This window comes from Cygnus atratus, chromosome 28 (genome assembly GCF_013377495.2).
Source record: "Cygnus atratus isolate AKBS03 ecotype Queensland, Australia chromosome 28, CAtr_DNAZoo_HiC_assembly, whole genome shotgun sequence".
Lineage (NCBI taxonomy): Eukaryota > Metazoa > Chordata > Aves > Anseriformes > Anatidae > Cygnus > Cygnus atratus.
The window spans coordinates 2,468,542-2,494,792 of NC_066389.1; the positions used below are offsets into that span (position 1 = coordinate 2,468,542).

The 26,251-nt window shown below is 51.8% G+C and overlaps 1 protein-coding gene across 13 annotated transcripts; it reads right to left on the reverse strand.

Moving 5' to 3' along the window:
- Positions 1–774: 774 nt before the first annotated feature.
- On the reverse strand, positions 775–26,212 carry PIP5K1A (phosphatidylinositol-4-phosphate 5-kinase type 1 alpha). Of its 13 annotated transcripts, none has more exons than XM_050715848.1 (17): positions 26,019–26,137; positions 17,707–17,741; positions 16,862–16,951; positions 14,105–14,235; positions 13,573–13,690; positions 13,195–13,347; positions 11,734–12,033; positions 10,967–11,172; positions 10,228–10,311; positions 9,220–9,268; positions 8,776–8,860; positions 8,325–8,462; positions 7,673–7,781; positions 6,619–6,699; positions 5,002–5,079; positions 3,914–3,998; positions 775–3,348 (listed from the first exon to the last, which is right to left on the reverse strand). In XM_050715848.1, the coding sequence occupies exons 1-17, from the start codon at positions 26,068–26,070 to the stop codon at positions 3,346–3,348; spliced, it is 1,797 nt and encodes a 598-aa protein (XP_050571805.1). In that variant the 5' UTR covers positions 26,071–26,137; the 3' UTR covers positions 775–3,345. The 13 variants fall into 13 exon arrangements, with proteins under 13 accessions (XP_050571805.1, XP_035426554.1, XP_050571804.1 ...); XM_035570661.2 differs by having other exon boundaries at positions 7,673–7,802; positions 26,019–26,136; XM_050715847.1 differs by having other exon boundaries at positions 3,914–4,021; positions 7,673–7,802; positions 26,019–26,136.
- Positions 26,213–26,251: the final 39 nt, after the last annotated feature.

The following is a 26,251-nucleotide window of genomic DNA, read 5'->3' on the forward strand; positions in this document are numbered from 1 at the left end:
TAGAGGCCTCCAACTCGACTCCGTCCCACGGACCACAACCCTCTGGCTTCTTCCCTTCAGGCAGCTCACAGCCCACCTCACTACCCAATCGCCCAGACCACACTTCCTCTGTTTAGCTGCGAGGATGCTGTGGGAGACGGTGTCAAAGGCTTTATTGAAATCAAGATACTCCACGTCCACTGCCTTTCCATCATCTATCCATCCAGCTATATCCTCATAAAAGGCTATCAGGTTGGTCAAGCGCGACTTCGCCTTGCTGAAGCCTTGTTGACTGCCCCTAATGACCCTTTTATCCTTGATATGCCTGGAGACAACGCCAAGGACAAGTTGTCCTGTCACCTTACCAGGGATGGAGGTGAGGCTGACCGGTCTGTAGTTACCTGGGTCCTCTTTCTTGCCCTTTTTGAAGACTGGAGTGACATTTGCTTTCCTCCAGGCCTCAGACACCTCTCCCATTCCCCACGACTTACCAAGGATGATGGAGAGTGGCCTAGCAATGACTTCCACCAGCTCCCTCAGCACCCACGCATGCATCCCATCAGAACCCGTGAACTTACAGACGTCCAGCTTGCTTAATGGGTCCTTAACCCAGCCCTCACCAGCCGAGGCAAACTCCTTTATTCCACTTCCTCTAGGGCCTCTGGGGTACAGGGCTCCTCAGGACAGCCTCCAGCATTACAGATGGAGACAAAGCCCCACATGCTGCGGGCCCCTTGGCCACCGCCACCCTCCCTGCCCGCCCCGGCCCCACAGAAAGCAGGCGCAGAGGCAGGCTGGTTCAGGAGCACACGCTGTATTTTGCTGCCGCGCAGGGCAGCAGGGGCTGTAGGTATCCACAAACAGCCGATGACAACAAAATGGTACACGGGTAATATGACAATGTCCACAACACGGCACGAGCTGCTCCATGGGGACAGGTCCAGGCCCTCGCAGCTGGATGCGGGTGGCGAAGCGGTGCCAGTGGCGATGCCAGAACCGATGGTGAGCAGGACAGGAGAGCCTGGGATCCATCAGCTGGCACCAGGAGGTGGTGGCAGCAGGGGCCTGGGCAGTTGTCCCAGCTGCTCCCTGCTCTTGCCCCCCTGTAAGACCCAAAGCCCCCTTCCCCGCCAGAGAAAAGCCACCGCGAGGTTTTAAAAGACAAAAGCAGTTGCCTGCCACTTTCTGTCGCAAAAAAAATAACAATAGCAGTTATTCTGAAAACCCATTACAAAGCAGAGGTTGATAGTTCCCATATATAAATGCCACCCCCCACCCCCATCTCCCTACTCACTGAATAACTATCCCCAGGAGAAAAAAAAAATAAAACACTTAAATACAAGTTCATAAATATTAAACCATGAAAAAATTGAGACTTAGTTTTCTTCCCTCCTGGTAAAAAAAAAAAAAAATGAGTTAGGAGGGAAGGTAAGAAACAGTGTCTAATATAGACAGTTATTTCAGCTATAAAGTGTAACCTGCGGGTAGAGTCAGAGGTAACAGGGAGGGAGAAAGGAAGATCCACCCGAGGTGTCCCAGAACTGATCTTTTCTCCCACCCACAGGTCTCGCTGGGACGATGATTGGTGTTGAGAGGTTTGAGAGCCCTTGAGAACCCAACAGCCAGCTTCCGAACAGAGGCTGTTCTCACACTCCAGCAAACCCCTCTGGATCCGGAACACCCGGAGTAAGGCCATTCCACTTGGTCTTTCAAAAAAAATTTTAAAAAGAAGTTTTTTCTTAAAAAATATCAGCTTGCATCACATCCACTTTAATTAAAAGCTTGAAGTGGAAGGTGGGAAGAGACTTGGCTCTGAAACATCAACTAAAAACATCCCCTTCTACACCACTACATTCTTGGTTTCCTTAGCAATCATTGCTAGTTAGCATAGAAACCCCTTGCACTGCTGCAAGGGCAAACTTTAAATTACTTTTTTTTATATAAAAAAGAACAGAGGATTCTAACCCACCAGGAACATGGGGAAGAGTCACTTCATTTCTTAAAAAAGCATTTAGTGAAAATAAAGATCAGTCCAACATCTCTGAGATCTCTAGTAAGTGTCTGCAGCCCGTGCCAGGGAGGCGTCGCCACAGCCTCCTGCACAAGGGGGAACGGCCACAACAGAACCATGCCTCCCTTCAGGTTTTTTTTTTCTTTAAATGGGACTCGAAATGCACCGTACTTTTGTGGAGGCAGATGTCTGTCTCAGCGCACACAGCAGGCAGCCATTTAGGCAGGTATCTCAATCTTGAGCCATCAAGAGCATCAGTGCCAAACACGGTTCCGCAAGGCTGGCTAGGGTGCAGGCTGAGATATCAAAAGGGAGCCAAGCTATAAAAACTGTAAGTTTTGCCAGCGGTGCCCACAACAGAACGTAACAGCAGGCTGGAGGGCAGGGAAGGGAACCGAGCAGGCTAGGTTTGGTCCATTTGCTTAAGAAATACTGAAGGCTTTAAAAAAAAGTGCGCCCGTTACAAAGATCTCCCTCCATTAGTTACTTTGTGGGGAAGGAAACATGGCAGGGACAAAGACACTCATTTCAAAAACAAGGGACAAAGCAATCCAAAACCTCCCTAACATCTCAAAAGCTTTGCATCTTCAAAATCCTCCAAGCTAAGGAGCACAACAGAACACCCCTGCTCTCCACCTCGCTGTCTCAGGAGACTACTGCCACCGGGAGCAGGTACCGGGGAGAGGGCTCCTTGTGGTCAGCACCCCTCGCTGCCGCTCACCTAGGGTATTTTCTGGTGGAATACTGAGAAGCTTATTTATTAAAAAAGAATGACTATACTGCAGGACTAAAAAGAAGTGATATGACTGAATTCAAGGAAACTTTTAAATTAAAAACTCGTTTAAAATACAAAATAAAACCACACTGCTCTGTCGCAAACTGCCCCACTGAGCTTCTAATGCCCGTTTCCCCGCAGAACTCTGAAGAGTCGCCTGTTCTTGCAAGGTTTGTGGTGTTGGCATCACAAGTAGATAACTCCCTGAAAGTCAGATCCCTTTTCCAGAGGCCTTCAGCCCATGCGGAGCAGTTCCTCCTCCTCCTCCCAACAGCCTGCTTTGCTCCTGCCAGGCTTCAAAACCAAGGAGGACAGTGGGGACACAGTGGCACCTGATGTGCTCTGCAGTAAGGAGACTTAGGCATCCTGAGGCTCAGCTGTGCTGGCCCAGTCTCGTATAACACTACCTCACTATGTGTAACCCAGCCTTCCAGCTTCTAGGTTTCAGTCCAGATAAAATTTCTTAAAAAAAAAAAAAAAAAAAAAAAAGTCAGCAACGGGGGCTGAACGTTTGTCAGACTCCACAGACCACACAGAGCACAGAACCATCTGCTTCCATCGCAACGGCCTCGATGTCGCCTCACTGGAAAGAGAAAAGAGGGGACATGTTGAGGAAGAGCCTGCCATCTAAGGAAGAGCAGCAGAAGTTTCCTGACTGGTCTCCTGAACTTTCTCCACCCTGGGAGAAGCAAAGCAAATGGGGATGCTGAGCTCACTCGTGGTCAGGCTTTCCCGAACCAATGCCTTACACTAACACAGGAGGGGCTGTGAGTATGTCCTCCTCCGCTAGGACAGCAAAGTGGGTCTGGGTCAGCTTCACCCACTTTTATCTCTGCCACCCAACCCACTCTTGGCCCTTGGAAAAGAGGAATGTCTCTGCTTTGCCTCCCACTTTATCTAATGTAAGGCTTTGGGGGTAGCAGATTATCACTAAGAGGATGAACAGCGCCTAGCACAAGGCAGACCGAGCCTTCACATACCAGAGGAAAATGAACACGTGTTTCCTGCTCCGGTTGCTTCTCACCCACCCAGCTCCATGCCCGCGCTCCCAGCACCTCTGGGGAACAGCAGAACTAGAGCCACGTAGCCTGTCACTGTCCACCCACCTACAGACCTGCTCGCTTCCTCCTCGGAAGCACAGTACTCACAAAGCTTATCTCCGTCTCCTGCAGGTCTTCGAACTGTTCCCTCAGTTCTGAGGAGTGCTCGGGTATTGAAGGCCCTGGGGAGCCACTGGGAAAACAGAAGGGGGAGACCTGTAAAGCAGTTTTTAAGAATGAGCTGTCAATAAGTCACATTTCTTGGTTGCCCTGCTGCACCCAGCACAGTGGAACAACCCAGCATGTCACAAAGGCTTTGTTAGGCAGGTTTAGTACAGAGTCACAGGCAACATGATCCTTGCAGGGCCAGGCACCTGAAACAACACCTAGAAAATCAACCCCCCAGTCCAGGTGACTTCATACATCAGGAACAAGCACTTTTTGTCAGCACTTCTTCACACAAGTCCTCAAGCACCTCATCAACATGAAAATGGTCCTGGGTGGAAACAGTCCAGGGTCAAAGCATCCACAAAGCACCAGAGAACAGCAAGCCTCAGCCTCTACAGGCAGAGGCACCTTTATTTGAAAAAGCCCCTGGCAAACCTCTTATGCAATGACTGTGAGCTACGTAGTGCCTGCAGGACGCATCACATGCGCACACAGTGCCTGTCAGGACACAGTGCACAGAGAAAAGGGGCAGGGTGTGTGTGTGTGTGTGTGTGTCCTGGAACAACACTCACTAGAGTCCAATATCCCTCGTTATCTCCCCATTTCTTTCATGAACCTGCACAGCTAAACGGCCACAACCACCTGGCCAAGGAACTCCAGCTCCCAGCCTGGGTCTTGAGCCCTTTCCCACTAAGGGCATGGTGACCACAGCTTCTCTTCATCCCTGGGAAACACACAGGCAGCAGTCGGTCTGTGAAGGCGTATTTCACTTAGCAGGCACGGCTCTCCTGGCGACTGAAGGCTTTAGGAGTGCCTCCTGCAAGTATCACCCAGGGCTTGGCGAAGCCTGCCTTCCTCGGTGGGATTCCACTGCCTGTTGCCAGAGTACAGAAGCATCGAGCTGCTCAGTCACCAGGCGACACAGCACTCCACGCAAACACCCGTGCATCGATAACATCTCTCACCCATGACACCAGTCATCCTCATCAGGAATGCAAAACTCCACCTCCCTGCCCGATCATGCTCACCTATTTGCCTGGTTACTCTGAGCTGCTCTGACTTCAATCCCCCTGGAGTGCTCTACCTGGCGACTCTCTGTTTCTGACCTAGGCAGACATTAGAGGCAAGGATGATCAGTGTCAGTTGCAGTTATATGGCCCTCAAGGCTTGTCTTATTAACCCTAGGCAGCGGGATCAATCACAGTGCTGAGGAGAATAAAGAGCCCCTCTAAAACAGATCAACAACCCCTGGAACTCCTTGCTGCAGATGCGGGTCAGCAGCTGATGCTCACAGCAGCACGTGGTGGTTAAGCTCATACACCGGGATGCTTCTGCCACAGGTTAAATGCCAGAGCTGGGCTGGAGCAGGGCAGTCCCAGCCCATCTTGCCCTTCCCAGAACCAGAACAGGCTGCTAATGGATCCTTGCATACCGAAGGAAGTCTTCCTCCCTCGTTCAGCATCACACCCTCCTCTGCAGCTTCGGGGTTTGCTGCCAGCAGGTACTCATCGCCAGCATCAGGGTGGTGGTGCTGGACCAGTCACTAGCTGGGCCCAGCCCAGGCAGCTGGGCAGGGAAATCCAGCTCCGCCAGCACCAAGCTGGGCTCGGCTCTCCACCCTGGGGGCACCCACGCCCGTGCGCTCCCGTTTACGCCACCACAAAGGGCGCACCTCCAGCGCACAGGTTGCGCGCAGCAAACGGGTGCACGTGGCCACAACACTGGGGCAGACACGAGGCTGTGCTGCGAAAGAGCCCGAGACTGGAGCACCCACGAGAAGGCTGAGCTCCTCCTTAAAGGCAGCTCTCGAGCAGACAGGATTCCTGCCTGCCCCCCACACCTGCTCCTTCAGGCGGGCTCCCTCCCCTTCTCACAGGGCAGGGATTTAAGAGGTTGCCTCCCCAAAGAGTGGTAAACACCCCACTAGACCAGCTGATTCTGTAGAGAGGGAAAATTCATTTTTAAACCCCTTCAACAGGTTACATCGTTAAAAAAATCAATAATTTACAAATTGCTTCCATCCTTTTCACGGTTTGCAGAGCTTTACAGCTCTCCCACAATCCCACAAGTGGATTTAAGCCTCTGACAACAGGCTCAATGTGGGGAGCTCACAGATCCTAAGGCCCTAAAGATCCTACGTGGGAGAAAACATTAGCCTGTTCCCTGTCCTCGATTTCAGTACCTCTGCCTGCTGACACAGTTTTTTTTGCTGGCAAAGAGTAAGCAAGCACATGCTCGAGTGCCTGCAGGGTACGGTAAGTGGTGTACTTGGCCCCAGAGGCACTGGGGCAAACGCACAGATCGGGCTTGGCACCCGGAGAACCACCCAGGGCTGAGCTCGGTGGAGCAGCAGGTCTGATCCTACACACCAGACTCTGCGTTTTTACCACAAACAGCATCAGAGCCACGTGCTGCAAGGAGGACACCGTCTTGAGAGGTTTTACCACTGAGCCTCACAGACATGCCGAGGATGGCCGAGTCTTTGCACAGGGACCCACCCTGCTACAGTACCGTGTTTTAGGAGCAAATCATACAGAAACCGTAGCCACTGGCCAGCAAAAAGCACCAGGCCAAACGTCCAGGTAAGTCTCTCTGAACACACCCTCCAGACAAAAGGTTTCAGGCAGTCTGGTTCCTCCCCTCACCTAGGCAAGAAGATGCCGGTAGCTGCTCTAGTCAAATCCTTTGCTGAGCTGTCAGCTTTATGCACTTGTACGCCCACTGACCTACGTAGAGATTGAAGGAGAGAGACCTGCAGTTAAGTAAAAAGAACGCCTCAGGCATGCTGATGTACTGGAAAGGAGCAGCTCTGGTTTCGGATCCCTAATGAGAAGTTTCCAGGTTTTACAGAGGGAATAAAAGGTGTTAATTACAATTGTATCTTGTTCTCCTGCAGCTCAGGACAGAGCAGGCACTTCGCTCAGTGCAACGATGCAGGACAATACGTCAGGAATGATGAAGATAGATGGTTTATGATCGCTTCCAAGGAAGAGAAGTTAACACCTCAGAAAAACTTCTGTGACAGGGATCGTTCTCTGACCACAGCTCCTCCTACTCTTCAAGTCTTACCACTTCAGCAACAAACGAAACATTCAAAGGCAGCCATCCTCTCCCTCACAGCTCTCCATGCACTTCAGCTCCTGAGGTATTTTGCACTGTGCCTGCACACATCCCTGCAGCCTCCTTTCCTGAGGAGTTGTAGGAGCTCCACGCTCTTCAAATCACTAAGTGGCGAGAGAGCCCAACCCTCTGAGAAGCACAGCAAGGCAGGTAGGTCACTTTCAGTACCATCTATCGCCACGTTCATGTTCTTCAAGTACATTTTGGCAGTGCCACTTCCACCAACTCACTTTAACTAGCACAGTTATCTCAACTCCAGAACAAAGCCATTAAACACAGAACGCACAAGGAACTAAAAGCCCCTGGGACCCCTGCACAGCCCAAGCAGAAGATGCAGGATCATGTCATCTGCAAAAAACTGCACGCAGGAACGGTGACAAAATGCTCCCCCGCCCGAACATGCTTGAACTGACAGAACTGAACTTGCTCATCACCACAGAAGGACCACTCAAACGGGTATTTCCGCAAACATGCCAAAAAACTAAGCACCACAAAGCAGCACAGAGCCCTCCTGTGGCTCATGAATCTGACTCACAGGAGCTGCTGGCCCGCCATGCACTGGAACAGTGAGAGCCTTACCTGTTTGCGGGTGAGTTGAGGCCTCCACTGCCCAAGGAAGAAGTGGACAGGGTTGTTGCGACGGAATCGCTGTTAGCTTCATCTACTGGCAGAGTCCTTGGCAGGAGATCTGGACGACCAAGGTGGGAACCTGAGTTGAAGCACAGACTGTTCCATCACCAGAACACACTAGCCACGGGTCAGGATCTGAGCTGGATCCCATCCGAGACATCTAAGACATCTGAGCTCTGAAAAACCAGCCCTGCCTTCAGTTCTCTGCTTGGACTCTGACGCTCCACAGGCCTGCCTAGCCCAACTGACCTAAATCCCATGGCATGTGCTGTTGGGAAGAGACCAGACACCTGAGACTGCCATACAGCCTCAGCCCAGTTTCTGGCACCTATGAACCCAGAAAACAGACCCTGCCCCTGGCAGGACTGCAAAACCACACAGAGGTGTCTTGCACAGCTCAGGAGGCAGAAAGCTTTGATTAGACCGCTAGGATTATGCGATATGGTTTAGTGGAGTACTTAGTGTTAGGTCGGAGGTTGGACTCGATGATCTTGAGGTCTCTTCCAACCTAGAAGTCTGTGTCTGTGTCATAGCCACTAGTTATTCTAGCACAACACAGAAGTAAGATTTTTATTTTATTTTTTTGCACCCAGGTACCAACCTTGCTCTACATCCACCTCTGTTGTTACTTGTGCTTTTGTCTCACATGACATATGTGACTGGAAAGGCACTCCTCCTTGACAGCTTCGACGAGGAACTGCGGTGCCAGACCGGCTCTTCTTAGAAGGGGATGGCTTTACTTAAAGACAAAGAACAAGGCAGCACTTTAGTAACACAATGTACTCAGGAAGGAGTAAAAGACCTGACACAGCAACTTTCCAGTGACAGAGAGTGGAAAAAGGGCTGTGCTCTGAAGGAACATTTTGATGGAAGAAACAGCTCCTCACATTTGTGAGGTAAGAACAATCTAAGCGGAAGAAAGAGGTGACATAGCACAGCAGACTTCCTAAAGGTCTTACATGCTGTCATGCACCTTCCCAAACCACAGCTGCTGAGCAAGAAGCCAGAAACAATGGCAATTGCCAGGGGTACGCCTGCACAGAGGTACTTACATGGTATTTTCTTGAATGCTGTGTTGCACATGAACCGTTGGAATCTTTCGGCATAGAAGCTGGGTCTGTGCACAGACACAGTGTCCTAAAAGGGATAAACATTAACACGTGAATCTTAATTAGTAAGGGATTACAGTTAACACGAGCTTCTTTCCCACTGCTAACCTTGACACATGCTACATTGGACAAGGAACAGTCAGGGGTTCTCACAGTGACAAGAGAGCTGTGAGAAACAGATTAGATAGAGTTTTGCATTACATACAAAGCAATCGATATTTAAGGAATAAGTTGGTGAAAAGCGTTAACAAATCTGACGCTACCTAGAAAATACTACTTTTATTTTAAAAGGCAAATACACGTGCTCCTTAGAAAACCAGGATCCTGTGCGCAGTGAGCTGGTATTATTGCAAAACAAATGAAACAGTGGAAATTTTTACTCCTTACCCCATCATGTACAAGGGCCTTCCAAGAATGCTCTAGCTTCTTGACAAATCTGAAAAGGGAAATAATTAGAACAATTTTCAAACCTATCCATGTATGATATAATGCTCACTCATTACTGAGCCTGCCTTTTGACAGCCGTGTCAAACACCCCAAACAACTGACTACTTTGGCTTTAGATTCTCTTCATTGTCCCACTCCGCAGATGCCGGGGCCAACTGAACAGTTCACTGTCCCGCACTGCTTTCCTGTCCCTGCTGTACAGTCCCAGGCTTCCTTTACAAAAACTTTCCTCACTGCATCTGTCCCAGAGATGACTCAGCTCCCTAATTCAGCAGAGAACTGTCTTTGCAGGGTGAGTGAACGGAGTGACCCTGAGGGAGGGTTCAGAAAGCACCAGAGTCAGCATAAGACGAGAGAACTAGCGCCGGGCCATCAGGACAGCTGTAGCAGAGCAAGACCTGGGCCCTCAGAGCTGTTAGAGCAGCACCTCACACCTTGTGAAACCGCAGCTTCAGTGTTTCGAGGCGGAGTTGGGGGGCAAGTGGAAAGTTTCACAGGCATAATTAACACGGACAGTTAACTTGCTATGACTTTCAACAGACTCTGTATGTATGTAACTTCCTGTATATTGTATTTGAATATAAATAGAAGGTAAGCCTTATACCTATTTTTACTTTCATAGGGAGAAGTGGTTATGGTCATTTTAAGCCACCACTTGTTTTTTCCTCGCCACTTCCTGCGTGGTGCCTGTGCACAACAACCACAGCATACAAAAAAAAACTTCATGAGAGTAAATCCATTCTGGGAACATGAAGTAAGTATGGTAAACAAGACCTGGAAATCAATCCCCAAAAGCCCAACTTCAAGAAAATAAAACGAAATGAAGGTGGTTAATAAACCACGTCTTTTTTCTTGAAAGCCAGTCTTGACAAACAAGCAGGGACAGACAATGCCGTAAAGTGATTTTCACTCTTAGGTGATACACAGCCGTTACTCAATGTTTCTTACCTGTAGGACTGCAGCACATCAATGATGCCAATGTAAAGGAGCAGTCTCTCCCCCTTCGCATTACGGGCTGGAATGCCTCCCATCCTAGAAGAGGACAGAGCAAACATGAAACAGGGTGTTCTCACACCCCACTGCCTCTCTCAGGCTGCCTGGCGTGGGCTGAGTATTATGCGAACTATTCAACAAGCATCAACATGCAGGAGGCTCCTCCTGTTCAGCTAACAAATTGGGGAAAACGAATCAGAGCAAAACACTATTTCAGTAAGTTCACTAAACCTCCTGAGAACTGACCCCCTTTCCTGTCTGTATGCCAGTCTTACTGAAGATGAGGATTAATCCCCACTCCTTCATGAGAAGAGACCAAGCAACTGTAAAGAGCATCTACCACCATCCATACTGAAGATGGCAGCTGGACTTTATGGGCTGTTAGTCTGATCTAACAAAGCCATCACTATGCCTCTTGGAGACAGATGGATATAGCTATGTGAAGCTGCCAAAAACTGGTGAGCAGAGAACTCTCAAAGCCACCTGGAAGGCCAAAAGATCTTTTGCACATTAAGGAAGGGAAGTCAAAGCCAAAGCTAAAAGCACAAGAAGATTTGATATTGAGAATTCTCTGTCCAGCAATCCTATATAGCCCAGTCTGCATGTAAATTAAGTCTCCATTAGCCAAGCTTGGATTTTACCCCTCGCTCTTCACGGTACTTCAGTGAGAACAGCAACACCGACATGAACTTACTGGTCATCTGTCTCTATGGTGCCACCTCGCCGGGCCTCTCCTTGGATGGATTCCATGGCTGTAGAGTAGAGGGCCTTCTGGGCAGCGGGTCGCCGCGTGTCGGTCTGAGATGTCCCATCTGCCAACGCATGCTCTCTCTGTGCCAGATCAATGTTATGGATTGCCACAAGCAAGCTATAATCCATGATTTTAAAACTCTGCAGGACCTGGGCAGAAAGTCAACGAAGGCTCATTCAGTACTGCAAGCCCAGGGAAACTGTCAGAGCAGACATTTGCAACAGTGCAGTCAGCATTTCTGCCTAGAGCCGTGAGTGTATAGAGGGGATGACTTTTAATCCATAGCTTGTGCACAGTCAGCTCATCTACAGATGCCAAAGGTAGTTACAGGAAAGCCACTGGTACTCCTCCTATGCAGAAAGGGACCAAAACCAGGGGATATCACCGATTTCTGCGTCGCTGCTCAGAGGCAGCTCACCTGAGCCCAGGCTCAGTCAAGTCTCTTGCCCCTCTCCCCAGATCCTGCCCTGCTCCACAGTGCAACCTTGCCAGAGGGAGAGGAGACACTGCTTCTTTCCTCTGCCTCTACGCACAGAGCTGTGTGCAACTGGGGTCCAGGTCTTCTTGTCCACACCACCATGAAGAAACAGGTTCTCTAGTCAACACCCCTGGTAGACACTACGAGAATGACAGCTGCCACCCCATTTTTCATTGAAAAGGCCCAGAAAAAGGAAAGATCTCTCCATACTACTCTTCACCCCTCCACTTACCAAACAGTCTCTCTGTAACGTTTTGCACAGAGCGTTATACATGTCTGAATCTAAGAAGAGGCCATCAGGGATGTCCTGCATAAAATCCAAGTCCTTGTATGTTGGGAAGACCTTCTCCCGTTCCTTCTGGGATGCTCGACGTTTGTAGGTGGAGCCCTTCAGGTCGTATTTCAGGTGCATTTTCACAGAGCGTGGCAGAAGGTTGTTCATCACAACAATCCGAATGTTTTTGCCCCCGGCTTGGACACAGTACAAGCCATAAAACTTTGGCAGCAGCGTCCTTGGGTTCTGGTTCAAGTTCTAAAGTGCCAAAAACACAGAAATACCTTCAAAGCCATCCTGGTTATTGACATGCTATTCAGAGGAGTTATTTGCTCCTTCCTGTGCTTCTAAGCTGAAATGGAAATGGCAATGATTCAAAGCAATCACCAAAGAAGCTAAGAGACATGGGCAGGTGAGCATGGGGAACAGATGGGTGATGCCTACTGTTAATAACCTCTTTGCAAAGCTGAATGGGTCAGATAAAGCTTGTAAACGCAAAAGGAATTTGCTGCTCACTCACACAGAAGCTAAGCTGGGGAGGCCGCAGGGCAAAGGATGATCTTGTGCTTATCCATTTTAAATTTGGCACCTAGGTCAAGCTAAGTACATCAGGACAAACAGATCTAAACTGTCGTGGCTATGGAAGACATTAGACAGAATTTTGAAGAAAAACAATGTGCTTTTGAGTATAATCGGAGCAAAAGTATTTGTGGGTTCAGAAGCAGTTTAGAGAATTCAGCTAATGGCCCCAACGGCATCAAAAGTCCTAAGGCACTTCTGTAAGGCAGGACTGTCTCATGGCTAAATTCCCCTTTACAGAGGTGGCTTGAAAAGGTCAGGCTGTAAAAACACATGAAGCAGTCAGATCACACACGCATCACGCTTCAGGGTGGGATCCGATTTTGCTCCAAACTAAAAAAGCCTTTTTTTCCTGTAACTGCTTTCATAAAATTAACATGCCTTTACTCCCAATGCTGCTGCTTCCATATATAGAAACCTAAAATCAGAGTTCTTCAGTGAAATACTTCAGCTTTGCAGATGGAACCAAGCATAATTCTGGGAAGGGAAACATAAGTACATCTTTGCAAGACAAAGTACCATTGGCGTAACACTGTGCAGAAAGGACAGCTCACAGCAGTTCACAGCTGGTCACAAAGCAGCCTGCAATGTTCTACAACCACCCAAGTCACTAAGTGCAATGCAAGACTCCTATCCTAGTCTTGCAATACCCAGGCAGTTCGTGTCCTTCAGTGACTGTCTTTGCCTCTGGACAGTTGAGACAAAAGCTGTCAGTCAGCTGAGGCACAGATCAAACCTCCACTTGCATCTACCAGGCAGTATGTAGCATTTTCTGTCACATTTGTACACATGGGGGACACTTCCCTAGCTTCCAATGAAAGCCTTGCCCAAGTGCCTTACCATATAGTAGCCAGGCAGCAGCTTCTGCAAGAACTCAGCCTCTTTGTGCTGAACTGTTTTGATGATAAACTCATCGTCACTGGATACGTAGAAGAGGGATCCGCTGGCCCCGGAGTTAGAAAGTTCGATGAGTGGCTCACTACAGAGCGAGTACTGAGGAGGACAAGATGAAAAAAACAGAGGTGAAAGAGACATCAACGGGAAACTTCAGTGCACAGGCTCTTCCTTTTCCAGATCAACAGAGTCAAACCCCAGGGTCACAGACAGCATCCAGTGCTGTGCCTACAGAGCACTCCACAGCTCTGAGGAGGGGAACGAGGGCAAACACCCATTACAGAGCATGCAACAAATGGGAACCTGGTACAACCAACACCTTACCAGATAGTCATCAGGTCGGATCCCAAACAGCTCCCGGAAATAACGAAAGGCCACTGGAGCATAGGTTTTGAACCGAAAATCATTGTAGTGATGAGCCGGGGTCAGGTTGCTCCCTTCACTGATCAAGGACAGAAGGGCATACAGGTATCTGCATTTGTCAGGTTTCTTAAGAGACTACCCAAAAAGCAACCACCCACTGGCTGGCTGCCTCTAACACACTCAAGGGCTAAAAAGCACCCACCCAGGAGGGACACAAGGATGCACGCCCAACAGCAAGCCTGCAGTTGTTCACAAGAGCAAAGGTGCTCACATCTGGGGAACAGCCGGGCCTCTTCAGAGGCAGGAGGTCAGAGGCAGGAGTCAGAGCTGGTCCATAAGCAGTACATTGTGCAGCTCTGCTAAGGAGACCTGTGCTCACTCCTGAAATCAACTGCCCGGGTTTGGTGCTGCTTCCTAACGTGCAAGTAGGGCTAGGAACTAGTGCTGCTACTCACTACCAAAGCACAACATAGAAGAGAAAGCAAAAACTGACCTTGGGAAGAAAATACTTTCTACTACGTAGAAATCTTGCATGAGAACATCTCTTTCAGGTTTGGTGCTCAAGCTTCCAACTGTGTGTGTAATGCCCAGCTGAATGGCACCTTTCAAGGCAGATGATGTTGTCTGGAGAGATGGAGAAAATGAGTCAGGCAACGCGAAGCAGCAGACTAGAAACAGGAATGAAAGGAGTTAAAGAAATGGGAGCCCCAAACTTAAAGCAGCGCTGTTAAGCTGGGGTATTTTACACCCACTAGTTCCAGTTAGAATAGTTTTAATCCTGCTGGTTTTAATAGTTTTAATCCTTCTGAAGCTAGCCTTCAGAAGACTGAATTTCATTTCCTCCTCCCACAGTGCTCATCTCTACAACCTGCGGTCAGAGGAGAATGACTTCCAGGGACAGACTATCTCGTTCCCCTATGAATAAAGGGGCATCTTGTCACCTTAGTCTGCCAGGTCGTGGAGCTACACAGTTCACAGTTTACCCTTCCCCAGCTTGGGCAGACTTAGGTCTTCTACAGGGCAAGGCAGGCAGGGCCAGCACACAACGCACACTTCTATCTGCTGCTACCTCCTTCCTCTGACTCTTGCTGGGTCGTGGCTCTTTAACCTTAAGCAGCTCACTGTCACTTAAAAATAAGGAGCAAAGACATGAATCTCACTCCTGCGTCCTGCGCACGAGCTGTCCGAGAACAATGCCAGACTGTGTTCTTGTAACAGCTACTTACATCAAGAGTCCTCTTCTGTCTGCACAGCACATGATCTCATCTCAGGCCACTGAGACGTGCTTCAGTCTAGCTCAGGCTAGGGGCTGTTTTTCCCAGCACAGCCCAGATGAGATCTGCTCAACACCCCCATGTTATATGGCCTGTCAGCTCCCGGAGCACAGAGATCTGAACTTTGCTGTAATGCCTGCTGGAAATGTTGATGCTGCAGAACAGGTGCAAGTTGGATCTGTGTACAGCAGCTCATGGACATTTCACTTGGCTTAAACATATAGCAACCAAACCGAGAACAAGATTCAGGGCTCGTGACCCAACTACTTTGTGTTTTTTTCCTCAAGCTAAACAAAACTCAGGCCTCTGCACAAGAAATCATTGCACATCAAAGCATTTAGCAGCTCAGCATCTAGACCAGACCTGGGAGAAGAACTTTTCAATTTTTTTCCCCAGACACACATCTTCCATGAAGCCTTGCAAAATTAAGAGGGACATTATCAGGAAGAGGTTCTTCACCGAGAGGGTTGTCGCGCACTGGAGCAGGCTCCCTGGGGACATAGTCATGGCACCAAGCCTATCGGAGTTTAAGAAGCATTTGGACTGTGCTCTTAGTCATACGGTCTGAATTTTTGAATAGACCTTTGTGGTGCCAGGAGTTGGACTCGATGATCTTTAGGGGTCCCTTCCAACTTGGGATATTCTATGACTCTATGATTTCTCCCACTTAACTGTTTTTCTGCTACCACAGCTGCAAGAGATCTGCTTACAGTGACCTGAAGAGACAGCAATAAACTTGCAGCAACTCCAGCTTCCCATCAAGACAACGTCCTTTTCTACCTCAGCTACCTACTTTTATTTGCCATTTACTTCAGTATTAGTTGGGGAGGGAAGAAGAATTTGATTCCACTTCTCTTCCTTACCCTCTCCAGGCTAAAGTTGCTTGAAAACAGATCTCAGCTCAGCTCACCTAGTCCTGCTTGAACTCCAAGGGCAGTCTCACTGCATTGCTGCCTTGTTTGTGAACACAGCCACAGGGCCAGGTTGTCAAGGAAAAAGTATTTTTTCTCTTCTATTAGCCAGCAAGATCAGCTGAGCAGCTCGCTGCGTGTTTACAATCACTTTTATAGGACAAAGAATTTTAAAAAAACATCTTACCACCCACGGAAAAGGACAGGATTGAAAAAAGACAGACAGTCCATTAGTCTCATTCCCAGATAAATCCCATGCAGCGTCCTACCAGGTTTCTGGGACCCTCACAAGGAACATTTCAAGCATTTTACATTGGCTACTACTTTTCTCTCCTACTACTGCCATCTAACTTTCTATGTCCATATTTGCAGGAGACTAGAAGCCAGATCCCAGACTTGAAGACATAAGCAATTTCAAAAAGGGCACTATAAAGAAGCCACCTTCTGCAGAAGCACCATTTGAGTTCCTCCCTTCCATTCTGATTCCTGACAAGAGTTGCAAATGCATCTTGGTTAGAGATTTTGAACTAGAAGTATCGCTTACATAAAGAAATGGAATGACCATATCAAGCCATTACCTATTTAATCTACCCCCTAGAAGCCAATCTTACTTCAGAGAAAGTAAACCCATTCTGATGAAGTCCAAGAAACTGGAAGCAGCATCCACAAAATACCCACATTTACAGGCTTTTTGAAAATTTCCTAACAATCTCCCCTTTGTAAAGCAAATTCCGGTAATGTCACAAGATCTGTAGGAACTATTGTGCCCAAACAGCATAGAAAGCACCCAATAAGCCAGGAGAGGCCTAAGAAGGCCTTTGCCCTTGCTAATGGGCAAAGTTGAAAAATAATTCCCCTTTTAGAAGGCTACAGGAGAAGCTGCCTGACAAGTGCGTATTCAGTCCTTTGGTTTTCCAGCTCAGAAGGCTGTGCTCCCTTTCAGATCTTCTTCTGGAACCACCACAAATGTCTAACGCTGAACCTCGTTAGATGCTGCTGTTCTGGGCGGCATTTGTTTTGTGGAAAACAACAATACTCAAGTGAGTTGTGCAAGAGCTAACCTACCTTTTTATAGGTAGTCTCGCCTGTGGAATCCACTCCTCTGTGCCCTTTTTTTATTGTCTGTGAGCCTGGCTGTCCCGAAGAACCTGGCATCTAGGAATAGAGTAAAAGATGGTGAGAATGAAGTGTTTACGATCTCTTAGAGGCTTGTGGCTGCCCAGAACCGCCTGTCCTTAGTTTTCCTGTTCTCAGAGACGGAAGCTGTGCGCGCTCCCTGCTGAAGGCCCAGGCCCCATCCAGGCCCGCCTTGGGAACAGCAGCGGCGCTGGAACGTCTCCAGAGAGCTGACTGACTCCTGCCTGACTGAGGCCCACCCCGAGGGGTCTGCTTTCAGCCATGGAAGAAATTTTTGGTTTTGTTTTGTAATCACCATCATCACAAACCCATCAGCTCTGAGGGAGTTCGGCCCAACCCCAGCCAGCCACCCTGCTTTTGCCAGTAAGGCTAATTCTTTGAGGAAACAGCTTAGGAAGGCTTCGAATTCTGCTCTGATTCACGCCCCAAGAACTTGCTTGACTCATTCTCTTCTGTTTAAACACATGCTGTTGTTAACTGGTGTTTCTCAGTCAAAACAACACGAATGTCTTGCTCTTGGCAGGATACCTATTTGGTGTTTTGGTAGCACAAGAATTGCTCGGTCCCAAGCTGGGTTTTTAAGGGCAGATTCTCTTCGTAAGGAGAGATCTTCTCATTTCCCAAATGAATATTTGCAACTTACTGTACTTACCACTGCCTGGCTTACCCTTAACTTGTCTGCTCTCTGCAATCTTATTTAAGTCTGAAATCGGGCATTTTGAGCCTTCCCTCAGAAGTGATTCTCTTGGCCAGTCTGTCCATCAGAAACTTACCTCAGGGGTGAGCGATTTTTTGAAAGTAGATGATCCTGTCAAAACAACAAAGCCAAACTCAGAAAGAGTTAATCATTATCATGCATCACAAAAAAAAAAAAAAAAGACATGGCGCCTTGGTTCCAGAGATTTCAGGCGTCTGAAAAGCACTGACTCATGTTTGATTTCTTCCCAGCTTCTCCCCTTACAGCAGAGAGGGTTTTTGTCAAGCCACAAGGAAATGCTATTCCTCTTACCGCTCACCCATCCAGACCCTGCCTGTGCCCACACGGCAGCACAGCGATGGGCTGGCATCCGCTCGGCCTGGCCGGACCCCAGCACCCCTGGGGCCTGTACCTCCACCCCTCCCAGTGCACCACGCTGCCCGGGGGCCAGCGGTTGTTTTGCCAGGCTGAGCGCTGCCACGCGCAGCCCTCGCGGCGCTTCTGCGCCCACCCACCGCCCGCACAGCCCCTCCACGGCTGCGGACAGCCTCATGCTGCCATTTCATCAAGCAGAATTTGCATTTCAGCAAAAGGAACGGAGGCACTTAACAGCAAAATCCATCAGCCTTCTGATCCCCTTATCGGATGATCAAAGTTCTCATTTCAATACATATTAAACAAGCAAACAAGGAAAAAAAAACAACACAACAAACGCATTTTATTAAGCAAAGCACAGAAGGACTGCCCCAGCTGTCCTGCCACCTCTGGTCTCCCTTTGAAGACCAGGCGGTTTGTCCTGACGGGCTGCGGCGCCCCGCGCCAGGTGCTCCTCCTGCCCCGGCCCCGCGCCGCAGGTGGAACTCAGCCCCTGTCCTAGCCCGGAGCCAACAGATCTCAGTTCCATCCCCTTCCAGCACAGGAGACTGCGTTGCCTCAAGGCTTTTGGCCTTGAAATCTGAATCATTTAGGTCAGAAAAGCCCTTCAAGATCACCAAGTCCAACCATGCAACTTGCCAAGATCAGTCGGGATGCAGGGATAGGGCAAACATCCCGGGCACTATGATACAGCACTTGTTCAGCAGCAATTACATCTTTTCTTTTCTTTTTTAAACAAGTATCTGTAATTATGTAAATTGAAACCTCTAAAAGCCCCAAGATTCAAGCAATCCTGAAGCAGCACCACCAGCCTCATCACCTTGGAGATTAGCTGTGTTAATATTTAATCATCCATGCGAGGCTGTATTCCACCAGGATTTAACTACAGCTCCCTCACCAGAGGACCCGCAGCAGAGCAGATCTCTGCCACGCTGCCTTCATCACACGAAGCAAGCGCTAAGAGGAGAACGCAAACCAAGCCTCGGTTCAAAGAGCCCGTGTCCCAGAGCCCGCCTGGCTCATCCCCAGCAGCACCACAAGCAGTTAAGGGATCCAAGCAGTTAATTCTAGACAAAGGAAACAGAGCAAGGTTAGCTGGTCCTGTCCAAACCCAAATTCACTATGTCCCTAAAAGTTTCCTTTTCCTCTCGCTCGTGACGGTGGGGCCGATCCCTACGGGCAGTCTCCGAGCATTCCTTGGAGCCGTTTACAGAAGCGGAACGAAGCCAAGGCAATGGCTGTCTGCCCTCCTCCAGCCTTAGCTGCCGGGAGCCTTTTCAGCAGCAACAGACCAGATATTCATACATCCAGGGAATAAATACTAGAAGAAAAGCTCAACAGAAGCTGTGATGATGGCACCTCGTCAAACGGTTTGGACAAACGCTTTGCTGAGCAGAGCACGGAACAAGGCACACAGGTCAGATTCACACTTCACTCGTTTGTCTAGCACACGAGCATGCTAATTTGCTACAGCCGGGACAAATACCCGCTCGGCTCTATTTTTAAACAGAGCCACTCCACTCAGACAAATTTTAGCTGTGTTTTAGACGAAAATAAAAAGTGAAAACGCTAGCACACCCAAACACATCATCAGCCCAGCTATCCAGCGCCTGAGCGGGGCCAGCCGAGCGCCAGGACACGTCACACTGGCATGCACTCCCTTTCATCCTCCGTCCTCCTGCTAACTTTAGGGTTTTGTCTCACCCCAGCAAGCAGCCAGCATGGGAGAGGCTACAGTTAGAAAAAAAAAGAAAAAGCCGGGTTCTCCCCAGAAAGGTACCGCTTTGGGTGCTCAAAAGCGGGGAGCACCAGAAGAGCAGCCCCACGCCACGGCTCGCCGCCTGCTCTGGGATGCTCCGATGCACATTTACACCTGCCACCCCCAAAAAGCCTGTCGGGATCAGTCCCCCGGGACAGCAAACGGACACAGCAGGGAAGTTGCTTCTCTGCAAAGCACAGGCCAGGAAGAGCTGAGAGCAGAAAACCTGGCCGCAGCAGCGCTGCCAGCACGCACGCAGAGGCACGGAGCCGCCACGGTGTCAGGAGAGCACTTCCACAGCACGTGTCAGTAAACAGCAGCTTGGGTTGAGGGGGGAGCAGCCTTCCTCTGAGCTTGTTTAGAGAAAAACACCAAGTTCTGTCAGTCCTCGCAAGCCAAGACAGTTATGTAAGGTGGCATTTTGCTGCTGGTTACTGGAGAGGAGGAAACCATGCTTTATGCAATCCGTCTACCTCTTCGAAATGACTTCACCGAGCAGCACAAAAAGCTGAGATCTATACAAGGAAAAACAAAGAGGTTACACAGGGAACTGATACTTCAGCTACTCAAAGAAAGAGCAGATATTCTTCCCAAGAAAGCACAAAAAGAAATCCTATTTTCCCTAGCTGAGATCCAAACTCCACAAGCAGAACGCCTCGCTCCTGACTGAGACCCCTTCCTGCAGAAGCCACGCACGACAAAAACCCTCCCGTGGCTCCGGAGGAGCCCAAATACCCCATCCACCTCCGTGAGGGCTGCTCTGAAAAGCTGCAGCAGTCGGGCCCGAGCTGGGGCCCAGGGCAGACCCCACAGGGACCACTGGCACTGGAAGCGGCCCCTGCCTGCACAGCCCCTGGGGATAACAAAACACTTGCAGACTCTTGAGCTTGGCCAGAAAGCCAGCGGTGAGTAATGTTCTGAAACTCTCTGCATCGATAGGTTTGTTCCAATAAACGATGTTAAGAACATTAAACCAAATGCATCAGGAGAGCTCGTGAACTCGGCCTCTAGACAAAGAGCTCCTACGTGCTCGCTGCAGACTCCTTGGCTGGGGGTATCTCTGCTGCCACCGTTTGCTAGCAGACGGCAGCCCCAGCTCATGCACGCACCGCCGACGTTACTGCCCCGGATCAGTGCGTCTCCCTTCCTCTCCTGTGCTCGTTTCACAAGCCTGTTGATGGAGGCGCGGGACGCTCCTGAAGTTACTCGATTCTGCTGACGTGGACGCCGCAGCGAGCAGGGGACTTGCTGGGAAGAAGCCCAGACAGATATGGAAGATGCAGACTTTGGTAATTTTATCTGGGCTCTTCTTGCTGTTTTGCAGGAACAGCAAATGCGTCCTCAAGCTCTCTTCAAGTTTTTTTGGGGAGGTCGGCATACTCAACCTGGAGCAACGAAGCAGCTTTTTACTCCAGGAGGCCGGGCAGAATCCAACCCTGGCCTCCGCACACACAGGCCAGCTCCCCACTGCATGGTGCAAGGTCCCCAGCACTTTGTAGGGACCCAGACAAAGCTAGAAATCAATGAAAAAGCAGCCTGCTCTGTCCTCCGTGCTGCCCCAGGCTGGCAGGGGTGGGCACAACTCCCCAGAAGGATGGGGCTGGAGCTGTTCCCCATCACCTGGGGGCTGCTGACATCCTCCCGGTGTTTCACCATGGGGGCTGGCACGGCTGTCCCCGCAGTCCCAGGCACAGGCACGCTTCATGGCGGTGAATGTGTGGGAACGCTAATCCAAACCCAGCAGAAGCCACCGTGGCTGGGAAGAAACCCATTTCCCTTCATTTCTCACCAGCACAGCTTGACCAAAGATGAGTGGGAACAGGAGCACTGCCAAACAAAACCCCTTCTGAAGGTGCACGGAGGCACGGGTCCGTCTCGACTGACAGCAGGTTACCTCTCCACCGGAGCAGGGTCGGCAGACGACCTCAGGACTTCACGAGGTCTTCACTCCTGTGCCCCGCGGAGGACAACCCAAAAAACACCCTGCACTCGCACCGGTTCTCAGGACAGCGAGGGGAGACCAGCCACGCCGTTCCACGGCCTGGGGCTGCGACGGTGTCGGCAGAAAAGGGCAGGGAGCAAGAAGCATCCGCCACCTGCTCCAGACCCTTCTGCGTTCCTTCCCCACCGTCCCTGGCCCAACACCAACCCTCTGGCCTGAGCTGCGCCCTTCTGCTCCCCCCAAAAGACAGGGGTTGGAAATGAAGCAGACGCAGATGACGTCTCAGCACCGCCAACGTAGCCCAGCGAGCTGCCGGACTGCGGAGTACTCGTTTTATTGCTTTTCCTGATGCTTCAGAGCAAAAATATCCCAGGGGAGGAGGAGTGACAGGATCTCAGCTTTCCCAGCCGCATTCCGGGGCAGGCTGCAGTATTTGCTGAAGGCGTTTAGCACCTGCGAATCGATGAGCCCTCAGACAAGAGCATTCCCTGGAATACCTGCTGGAAACTCCTTCCCGCAGCCTGCAGGGACCCAGAGACCCCCGCTCCCACGCAGCTGGACCTGCTGGCACAGGTTCTGCCATCTGGAAACCAATCCCGCAGCTGGCCCGAGCCCACCGGTTTTACCGCTCGGCATTACGGCACCTTTCCACGAGAACATTGCAACGACTCAAAACTTAAACTGCTCCCCAACAGCAGCACCTACACAAGAAACAGAGTCGCTGGATTTTCCATGGTGCTGGTGGATTTCAGAGGCAGCTTTAGGGCTATCAGACCGACTTTGGGGATACAAACCTTTACAGCAAACGCTAAAGCATTCCTTCTCCAGCTCATCCTGCGAATACTGCTGAGGGGTGCTGCAGAAACAGCCCCTGTCCCAGGGCAGCACCGAGGCCGAGGGCCTCGCTCAAAGGCACCAGGACCGACACAGCCTGCTGCACTGCGCTCCGGGTTTCGGGGAAGACAAACGATCGTTTTCCAGGAGAATAAAATGTAGGTCAGGCGTAAGGGATCCCTCTGCCCCGGGAGCACTCTGTTTTAAACAAGGCAGAGCCTGCGGGGACGTGGCAAGGTAACACATTTAATCACTGCGCTCACACGGCAACCGAGAAAGGACGCGAGCGGCTCGCGCCTCTCATCGCTCTCTCCATCGCGGGGCACCCGCGCCAGCAGCACTTTAACGACATGGAGAAGCAGCTTTTACTTTCCAAAGGGAAATTCAGACACAGCTCAGGAAATGGCACTACGGGTCACTGGTGCCCCCACCAAACCGCACGGCTCTCACTTGCTTTCTAGCCACTGCTTCGCTGGATGAGCTGTCGGAAGACTGACGCGTTTGTCATTATTCAGACAAGCCACTGCTTATCTTTGTTCTCTCAACTGCAATCTTTTGTCTCCATCTTGAAGACGAGGCAGCTTTGCCCAGTGCCGGCGCACCACAAGCAGTTCCCACAGCCACCGGTGTGCTCCCAGCAGGGGCGGTGACAGTGGGACCCAGCTCACGCTGCCGACCTTCGACACCCACTGAGGCCTCCTCAGATTCCATTAACGTTTGTGAAGAAGAGACTTTTACAACAGAGACAAGACTCGAAGTCATCTGATGTCCTATTTTAAGCTCGAGGATGATGAGCCATTCAGATGTTTCTGTTTAATAAACTGATCTTTCCTCCCGCGTGCTTGGTCTCAGCGAGGTGGGCCCAAGAAGGCTTTGTCCCCCTTGCAGGAATCGGAGGGTGGGAGCTGAGGCTTCGAAGGTGCGTTACACCTCCAGCAAGGGCTCAGGAGTCTGCTCTCAGCTCACCGCAGAGGTGTCGGGAGGATTTTCCTGCCCACAGAAGTGACTGAGCCATTTTGAGAGCGATTCTTTTGTCTGTGGATGTCAGGGAGGGGCCTGAAGCCAGGGTGACAATGAACTCTCAACTCTCTCAGATCTGTAATTATAAAGCAGTCGCTGCACCGAAGGCACAAAGAAGCAAACAACTGAAATCCCACATTAGCATTTTTGGCACATGCTGCTTCAAAGTGAAAGCAGCAAAATGAGAAATCCTCCTGGGTGTTTCCCCGGGGAGTCGAGCATGCAGCAGGGCAGGGCCGCAGGAGGGGAGCAGGGGGTGGATGGGAGGAGGAAGGGTGGGACTTGGAATCCTTCTTGTCCCCTTTATTTCAGCTGGAAGAGGCCAGTAGCTGAGTAATCAGCCCCCAGGGTGAACCACGCCGTGTGCCACTGAGGGTGGACAACAAGCCCTGGTGGGGCCTGAGATGGGTTAAGGTTTACCATGGAGAAAAGCCTCGCGTCCAGAGCAGGCATCCTCACGAATACCGTCCCCCTCCGCCCACAGAGCTGCTCCCCCAGCTCTCAGCGTGGTTCACGCGATGGCCCCGAGGCCAAAGCGAGACGGCAAAGAGAAGCCCTGGCTACCTCTGCAGCCCGGTGCTTGCTCACGGCCCTGTTATTACACAGAACTCACACTCAGCCAGACCGGCAAGTGCCTCTCGCTGCCAGGACCACAGGTAACAGCCGAGCCAGGCCCAGCCTCGGCTCTGGAGGCCAGCCCCAGGGAGCTGCACGCAGGCAGCTCCAACGCGGGATGCCCATCGTAGGTCTGTGCTGCTGCGCGCCCCTCTGAGCTCCAGCTCTGCCCCTGCTCCCAGCAAACTGCCGAGCCCCAGCCCGGGCGCTGCCCACAGCAACCCAGCTCGGGGAAGGGGGCGAGCGCCCAGAGAGAGGCCCCAGGTCTCCCCGAGACAGCACCAGGGCTCAGCGCCCGCACCGCCAGGGATCGACCAAGGTAACGTCCTTCACGTATCGCACACGTCACGCAGAGGCTCTTTCATAATTAGAATTCGAATCCTGTGGGAAATGCGCGTTAGCCAACACCTAGCTACCTGGAAAGCAAACAATGGCAATTATTCCAGCAGGAAGGGAGAAGAGATTTACTTGTGTACTCGCATATTTTCTCCGAAGTAAAGCTCTTGAAACCCTCTGCGCCCTGCAAGCTCTCTGGAGCCGGCTCCTCCTCCTCAGGTCAGGGGACAGGCAGAGGGGGCAGCTCGCATTCTGAAAGGAAGCCCCACAGCAGGGCGAGGAGAAGACCCCAGGGCCTCGCCCTGAGCTGCAGCACCACGGCTGCTGTAGCCAGCAGAGATCCAAGCAATCTGTTCCTCCTCACAGAACCGGCTTTATGGGCCCAACAGGTACTACGGCTCCGCTGCCTGCTCGTGAGCTGAACGAAGATGAAGCGGGGACGTGAGAGACCCATTTTCAGAACCGCCTGGTGGATGGACACAGCTCGGAAGGCAGAAAATCCGACACCTGCATACGTCCCTGCCAGCGGACAGCCGAGCAGCGCTTCACCAGCTTTGCCGCAATGATTACAGTCGGTTCTCTTACGGGGGGCTCAGCAAACGGCCCCCAAACGCTTCTACACAAGAGCAGGGTAGCAGGCAGCAGGTGCAGAACAGCAACGAGCCGAGGCTCATCCCGAAGGCTTCCCCTGCGTTTCTTTTCTTTTTTCCCCCCCATGCTGTGATCTGGGCGACAAGCGCTTTCTCCGTGCCCAGGGAGCTTCACCATTTTGCGTTACAAGAAACAAAAAAACCTCGCTGCTCTCTACCACAGAAACTCAGGGAAGACAGACGGATCTCGCCAAACACAAATTAAAAGGCTTTTAGGAGACCATCCCGGTGTCTAGCCACAAGGAGCAGGTCTGGGGGCAGCACAGAAGGGGAGCAGGGCTCTGGCCCCCGCCGCCAGGACGCTGGGAGAGCACCTGGGAAGCGCTGCGAGGGGGCCAAGCGGCAGCTTCAGGGACCGAACGCGCCCCGTTTCTCGCCCCAGGGGGCTCCCGCCGCCCGGCCCCGCCGCCCCCCGCGCCCAGCTCCCCGCCGCCCCGGCCCGCCCCGCGAGGGGCCCCGGCCCGCCCCGCTCGGCCTTCCAGCCGTGACAGCGAAACCTCCCCGGGAACCGCCGGAGCCCCGCGACCTCTCCCGGGAGCCGAACGGAGACGGGGCCCCCGCAGCCCCCGGTGGCCCCGGGGAACGCGGCTGAGGAGCGGCGGGGGGGGGTGGGGGGGGCCGCGCTCCCCCCCCGCCCCGCGGCCCCCCCATCGGCGGCGGCTCGGCCCCCGCCCGGCCCGGGCCCCCCGCCCGTGACCCCCCAGCCCCTCCCGGGGCCCCGGCCCGCCCCGGCCCCGCGCCTCCCGCCTGGCCCCAGCCGAGGCTCTCCCGTCTCGCCCCCGCGGGGCTCAGCCCAAGCCCCGGGGCCGTCCCCGCGGCCCCTCCGGCCCCCCGCCCGGCCCCGCCCGGCCCCGTACCCCCCAGGCCGCCGCCTCCGCTGCCCCCCGGCTCCGGCCCCGCCGCCGCCATCTTGCAGCGCGCTCTCGCTCTCTCCCCCTCTCCTCCAGCGCCGGCCGCCGGCTCGCGCGAGGCCCCGCCCCCCGCCGCTCCGGCCCTCACCACTCGGCCGCGGGCGCGGGGGGAGGAAGCGGCGCAGCCGCCCGGAGCGCACGCGCCGCCGGGGCGGCTCCGCCCCCCGCCCCCAGCCTGG